This window comes from Seriola dumerili, unplaced genomic scaffold (assembly GCF_002260705.1).
Source record: "Seriola dumerili isolate Sdu_G_001 unplaced genomic scaffold, Sdu_1.0 BDQW01000044.1, whole genome shotgun sequence".
NCBI classification, from domain to species: Eukaryota; Metazoa; Chordata; class Actinopteri; order Carangiformes; family Carangidae; genus Seriola; species Seriola dumerili.
In genome coordinates, this window is record NW_019174299.1 from 5,198,950 (window position 1) to 5,206,455 (window position 7,506).

At 44.8% G+C, this 7,506-nt stretch overlaps 1 protein-coding gene across 1 annotated transcript in view; it reads left to right on the forward strand.

Annotated features, from left to right (window-relative positions):
• Positions 1-1,613: 1,613 nt before the first annotated feature.
• LOC111217510 (rho-related GTP-binding protein RhoN-like) overlaps positions 1,614-7,506 on the forward strand; it is a 29,203-nt gene continuing 23,310 nt past the window's right edge. The window contains exons 1-2 of the mRNA XM_022739415.1: positions 1,614-1,930; positions 2,441-2,528. Of these exons, the coding sequence (XP_022595136.1) occupies positions 1,829-1,930; positions 2,441-2,528 (190 nt within the window). The 5' untranslated portion in view covers positions 1,614-1,828. The remainder of the gene's footprint in view (positions 1,931-2,440; positions 2,529-7,506) is intronic.

The window sequence follows — 7,506 nt, forward strand, 5'->3', positions numbered from 1 at the left end:
TAACCTGGACTATGGGCTGAATTTTAACATTTCACTCCTTGTGTTTGAGACTGAACCATTAAGCAGCAGACACATGTGACTAGTGTGCACTACATTCTGAATGCACTGGCTGCTCCCCCGATAAACATAAAATCAGAGTCAGAGGGATTGCTCAATCAAACCAGCCACCCAGGACTTCCATGACTTTGACCCCTGTGCAGTGCTCTCTGCCATTCACATTCACATCACTTGTAAAATTGTTCAGCTGCGTGACGTCCCTGCAGCAAATCCAAAATCATTCACAATGTGGTTGTATGTGACACTATAGAAGCCAATGTTACACAATTTGTTCATGAAAATAAAAGATTTTTAGTCTCGAGACCAATTTGTTAAATTAAATCTCTATGGGACATAAAAGCTCCTTTCTAATGAGTGTGCAAATTCCCGTAATGGTTCAGAGCACAGTACATTTAATACCAGTCGTGTCCAGCAGGAGGCAGTGTCGGTCTTCAGGGGAGAGAGATGACTCAACAGTGTTGACCTGTCCTGGCACGTGGTAGCAGCGTCATTCAATGATCTCATTCACAAAACCATTAACTCCTCTGTTGGGGGGCACAACAGCTAAACTCAAGGCGATGAGACCCATAAAGACAACCCAGTCACCTCTGACTGCTGAGTTTGATGGACTATTTTATCTGGGTGCACGCTGCATTTATTGTATCTCCATTAAGAAGTCATGTTGGCACTAAATCAAGAGGCGTAATGCGCAGAGGATTTATGCTGCTTTCACAACAGTGATAGAGGAAAATAGGTCTTTAGTGATTATCACTCAAACAGCTGCCACTATTAACATATGAATTATAAAATCAACATAATTTACAAGCACTTTTATTTAAAACGTTCACGCCTCTAATTAGAAATTAAAGCTACTTTTAAGTCTATCATGATGTGAAGATTTCTAACATATTACTGAACTCCATCATATTCCTGAACACCAGTCCTCGGGCAGAGCAGTTCATCACGGCATTCAGGACTGAAGTAATGAAATTATCACTCCACACCCTGCCCGCTGACAGAAGTCTGATTTATTCACTGTAGTGTCTGTTTATTGGATGAATCGAACACCTGAGCTGCAGGAGCAGAGGTGACTGATGAGAACCAGAAATCTACCCAGTAGCAGCTGCAATGAGGGCTTTCACTACATGGCAGCAGCTACATTACTGAACTGTTTGTTTTTGTGTATAGAAAAATACCACGGCAAAAGTACAAACAAGGCCTGATGTGTAGGCCTACCTATAATAGATCAATTGAATTAGAGTCGACCAGTAGGTTGAAAAAAGTACGACATTTTAGTGTCAGAATTAAATAAAAGATATAATTATTAATATCAAACCTTATGATAAGGTTAGAACAGGAGTCCCTCTGTTATAACAATCCATTTATCAATGTTATTGACAAATTACAAGGATGCCAGCAAAGAGGATATAAGGTCACTATGAACACTTTGTCCCGCAGATGCTTTATTTCCCATAAGAGCAGCCTATTAAATGTGAGTGATGTGACTCAGACGAGAATATTAGGAAGGCGTGGCCAGTAATCAAAGTACCGGAGTTACCAGGGAGGGCTGCGCGCGTCCTGACTGAGGTTTTGGTCGCCGACACAGTCACACAGACTCTTGTCAGAGAGACCGGAGGGCTGCGCGTCGGACAGGAGGAGCTGGGTAAAGCGCACCGGCTCGGCGCATGTATTTGCCCGTTTTTCTTTCCAGCCTTCGATTCCGCCGCGTCTCGTATCGGATGCTGGATGCAAACCATCCCCGCGTCAAGAATACACCTCTGACGGACAAACCATGGACAGTCTAGGCAGCCGCTGTAAGATTGTGGTGGTAGGGGACACGCAGTGTGGGAAAACGGCACTGTTGCACGTTTTTGCCAAGGACTGTTACCCAGAGGTAGGTCTGCCAAAACTTCGTGTTTTTATTCTGCAGAGGAAGGAGATAGTTTGTGAATGAGTGACAAGCCCTGCTATTAAAATATATAATTGGGCAGCTCAACTTCAGCACTTGTTCAGCAGGTTTCATACACCTGCCTAAAGACAGACATGTTAAAACAGAGAGAGGGAGAAAGCTGGTGGGGAGGAAACTGTAATGAATGCCTGTAAAACCCCAGTAACAGTCCTGTAATGCCTAAACTGACTTTTATTGTGTCTGTAGTGCTGCCCATAAAACTTTAAGGCGTTGTCTTCATGAGCTACAGTATCACTAGCCTATATATAATATCCTCAAAAGGGATTTGCAGCTCTAGCTTTGCTGTGAAATGTTTGCCAGTATTTTGTTTGACAGCTGCTTTGTTTCAAATATGATATTCCCACCAGTCTACTCCTCTGAAGCCTGTGGCTGTGTAAACACAGGCTTATCTTGTCCCTCTTAATTGGATAACTCAAATAAATCCCTTATTTTCAGAACTACGTGCCCACGGTGTTTGAAAACTACACAGCCAGTTTTGAGATAGACAAGCAGCGGATTGAGCTGAACATGTGGGACACGTCAGGTAAGACAGTTTCATGTCTCTGTCTGCACCGTCCCTGACATCAAATCAATCCATCCCTGCTGTGCATGGTGCCTGTCGCTGGTTGCGACCGTGGGAGGACTGCCTCCAGCTCCCCTCTCCAACTTTTCCAGCAGTCACCTCTTTGACAAATTGCTTTGACCTAGCCAGTTTCAGATGGATGTCTTTGTTTTTAGGGCTTTTTTTTTTTTTTTTTTTTTTTTTTAGCTTGGGGCATCTGTTATTTATGATCTTTGTCTTTGCTCTAAACTTCGGTGCCAGCCATGTCTCTCCACTGTGTCTTGTGCTTGCATTCCACCCTCTCCTCTGTCCACTGTGTGTGGCTGGTGCTTCCCATGCTCTGGCCAGGGTCAGGCGACTGCAGCAAGGGGTGGGGGATGGGGTGGGGGGGGGGCATGGATAATTCAGACAGGATGTGCCTCTCTGCCTCTCTAACTGCCCTAACTGTTTAAGTGTTTTCATCCAAGAAAGACAAATGTATCGGGCCAGATAAGAGACATGCTGTCTGCTAATGTAATAAAGATTCTTCGTTTGCAGACAGTCCGCTCTGATATTAAAGGTTAGCTTCCTTTGCAGATTTTATTGACTCATTAATTAATGAATCATTAATGTAAAGAGAGTAATGTTTCCAGAGTTTACACAGCTGGCCACCACACCTCCCTCCTATAACCCTGAAAGAAATTCATTCATCAAGGTTTCAACTGAGAGTTTCAGTGATTTGTGATTTTGTAGATGTTTTTTCAGGGTCTTTTCCTCCCTGAATAAAATTCTTGAGGTATTAAAAATGTCAGATTTGATCGTGCTGATATGCTCTGAAAAACAACCACTACTGACGTCAGTGTAAAAACATTGAAGGGAATCCATGTCAGCAGTGTTGTGCCTTCAGACGGGGACGTTCTCTGCAAACAATCCATGCTTTGTGTGCTCAATGATCTTTTGTGTGATTGGGCTTCAGCGTATGAATGTGCGTCTTGCTTGGGAAAGTGGTATAGTCTTGGCTACCAGGCGGCCAGTAGCATCAGTGAGGCTCCATGCTCCACTTTCATCCCAGTCTTGTCAGCATGGATGGATTTACAGCTCTGAGCCACGCTGAGACTCTGCATCTCATCGTATAGTCATCTCAGACCGGAGGCTCGTGCCAGCTAACTGCCCGGCGACACTGCTGACCAGTCAGAGGACTGAGCGGGATCTTCCCGGGGGGAATTCCTTCTTTTTTTTTACCATAAACATTCCCAAACACTAAAACTAACTTCTGGGACAGATGATGGGAATATTTTTACGTTGCACGGTCAGTTCGTGAAAGAATGTTGTTTTTTTTGGACCTCATGTCGACCCAGTGAGTAAATCAGCTTTAGCCTGTCAAGTCAGGGGTCGGGGTCCTCTGGGGCTCGGGGCCACATCTTAGAGGAGTTCCTTATCTGTTGGCGGTAACAGCCTAATGATGCAGTGGGAATGTTGTGCTTCTGTCCATCTTTAAAACCCCAAACCACCTTTGGCAGTGTTCGTCTTTAATCTTCAGCCAGGAGCCGCCCACCTCACAAACAAACTGACGTCACCCAACCCACAGGGCAAATGTGTGTGTGTGTGTGTATGTGTGTGTGTTTCGTAAGCATGCGTGCCTAAGTGCTACTGTGTGTGCTTTCAGAGGTCCTTGTGTGGTGTGGCATTATTCACTGATTCACAGCAAACACAGATGTTCATATTATCTCTCAACAAGAAAAATAATTGGCTCACACTTATATGAAAAAGGCTTTCATCTGAGGAAAAAACCACGTCTCCCATCGTTCCTCATTTAGAATCTGATTTTTTTTTTATTGCTTTCCTCGTCTCCTCTTCCAGCCTCTTCCCTATTCTAGCTGTGCATTTTTTATTTTTTTTTTTGGTAATTTTCTTTCATGTACCTAAGCAGCCGCAGCACCAGTTCAGCACCCAGGCTCTCAGGGCTCATTCAAACCGTCATTAAATAACAGAGAAATTTCAGACTGAAATCAATTTAATTTCAGTGAAATTGCTGCAATCAGTGGATTTACCCACAGATTTAAATTGACAATATGTGACGCGCTTTGTCGCAAAGTTAAACCGTGGTAAAAAAAAATTGACCCGTGAATTCACTCTGTGGGCCCATTACAAAACCATCTTGACAGTTCTGACCTTTGAGGGAACAGAGAGCTGGAATAGGAGCCGTGCCAACAGAGCTTTCCTCGTCTTATCCATTGCGCCATGGACGGAACACAACCAAGAGCATCCTCTTCGACCTTCGTGCGTCGACCAAGCTTCCACTACCTGCTATTTCCAGAGGATGTGGACGTGAATTTCACTGCCATTTTCTGTTGGCGCAACTACAGTCCACTAGTTTCATTTCAACCTGACATTTGTATCAGTCAATCCTCCATTTGCTCTTCCTAAGCCAAAAGCCATCCCCTCCCCAGATATACAGCTGTTTTGTTTTTTTTTTTCCTCACAACCAAGCTCACAGCCTCCTCACACAAAGTATTGTCTCCCTTTTAATTGCTGGTGAAGTCTGCCTGCTGCGGTCTGGCTCCGTTCATAAAGCTTTATTGATCGCTATCCCAGGCGAGGCTATTTAAACAGCTTGCGTCTCGCGTGGTCCACATTTCTCCAACATGGGTTAGCTGTGTATTGCTATTAAAGACGCTCCTGGCATTCATTGTTGCAGCATGGAAGTCGACTATTGATTACTTTGGTCTCATTAACTCCGGTTCTTCCGCCGGGTCTAGTCCTTACAGGATGGATGAGAATCGGGGGGGTGAGGTGTTCGTTTAATTGAGGTCATTACTAAGCGTAAATCTGTGTGTCCGTGCACCCGTGTGTTTGTGTTGCATTTCCCTGAACGAATAAGTGTTTTAAGAAGCGCTCAAAAGAAACAGGGAGGTCTTATGGCCAGAGGGCAACTTTGGGCTGCGCTTTGTATTCTGCCCTGCGTTCAGTCCCGACCATGTGGAGAATTAAATCAATTAGAAAGTGACTGAATGGAATTCAAATGAGAGAAACCACTGCGTGCATCCGCATCTGCCTTACACCTTTGAACAGCCATGGTGTAGCCTGTTTAAGCATTGCATGTATCTGCGTCTTTTAAGTGGTCAAAATGTCAGCGCAGATTGGAGATAACTTGTGTAAGGGCCATTAGGTATTACTGTCGACGCTCACGGGGCCCATTGGTAGTCAGCCAGTCTGGGCTTTCAGCGAGCCTGAGGCATTAATGCACTCTTCCTCTCTTCCCAATATGGCAAGGGTGCCTGGGAAAGATTCCCTCTAGCCTTGGCCTCAGACTAAAATCCCACTCAGAGGTGTACGTGCTGCTTCTTACAAGTCCAAGTCAGGACAGGCCGGGTTTCCCCTGAACTCAGTACAGCTGTACTTTCCTGTCTCTTTCTGTTTCTCTTCTCTCTGCTGTCTCTCTAACGCCCGGCCTGATTCTCACATGAAAACTGGAACTCTTACATTGTGTTTAGTCATGCTAGAGTGTGCTTTCAAGTGGCAATCCACAGGAATCTTGTTTTTCTTTCTTCTTTTGCTGACATCTTTGCACTAATCTCTCCTGCTGTGGTGTTTTTTTGCAATGTACCCCCCCCCCGAAAAAAAAAAAAAACACTCCTCATTCAAACCACGTGCACATCACTTATCCCGAGTAGTTCTGTGGATGGAATTTGAGCTTCTATTGCTTTGTCTCATCACTGACGCTGGCTACTGCTTCCCATTCGAACCGCTCAATTTATTATTTTTTTCTCTATTTATTTCCAAACAAAGTGCTGTTTCTGCTGCTGGGAACATGAAACGCATCACTTGCTGTGCAGTGGAGGATTTCTCCTCCAATAGACCTGCCTGACACCGGCTGTGCACAACAATAAATACAAAAGCTTTCATGAGCTAGCTACAGGTTGAGGCACTATTTTGCTGCACAATCGGAAAAAATATTTATTTGTTTGAAAAATGTCACGGAGATTCTTAAATAAAATTACCACTCACATGAATGTCAGAGCCCCTTTTTGCTCTATTGAGTCTTCCTCTGCTAGAGACATCTTTTAATGTTTTGTTGTGACTCATCTCTCGTGACAGAGCTGTCTCGCAATTTCACAGTCAGAGGTGTGATTGTTTTTGACTTGAGGGACGATAACAAGACACTGCAAGTGTGTAACACCAGTCCCAGTGCCAGCACTCACCCAGAGTCACAGTCTGGCTGCCTCTCCTCTCCTCTCAGTCTCAGTCTCTGTCTCTGTCTCTGTGTCTCCTCCCTCGCTCGCTCCTCTTGTACAGACTTTCCAACATTCCCCGTGTCTTTGTGCTCTTTCAGCTGCACATTCTCCTCGCGCTGGACCAGTCGGGCGTCCAGAGGCCTGTAAAAACACGCTGAGTTCACTCGGCTTTCTGTTCCTCAACACTTTCTGCTTGATTAATCTTTAATAGAGAATAAGGGAACTACAACCAGTACACAGAGCAGAAATAAAAATCAACAACCCCCCCCCCCCCCTCTTCTTTCTGCCCTCAAACCTCGAAAGGATGCCCAAACCAGTGCTATCAGACCTGATTGGATCTGACCATGTTGATCACAGGAGATAACACTATCTGCTCTTATTGGTCCGTTGTTTGGCCTCTCTGAATCTCCGCTGTAAAATCACACTCTGCATTAAATCATTAAAAAAAACCCACATTCTCATTTTCCTCAAAGGTTTCCAGTTTGAGAAATACTGTTGAGGTTGGTTGCTGCGAAGCCAGCTGCATATTTAACCGCAGACTGTAAATATGCCTTTTGTTTATTTTTGTCAGCATCCTGAAGGGGAGGATGATGACATCCTTTCACCTGCTGTTTACAAGCCTCAATGTATGCGCCGAACCGAAAGCCCTGAAAGTTACTCTTTGCCTAACCAGCCCAGGGCAATAACTGCCTGAGCAAAACCTGTTTTGATGATGCATAGCAGGCTGGAAGGCCCCCCCCCCCCCC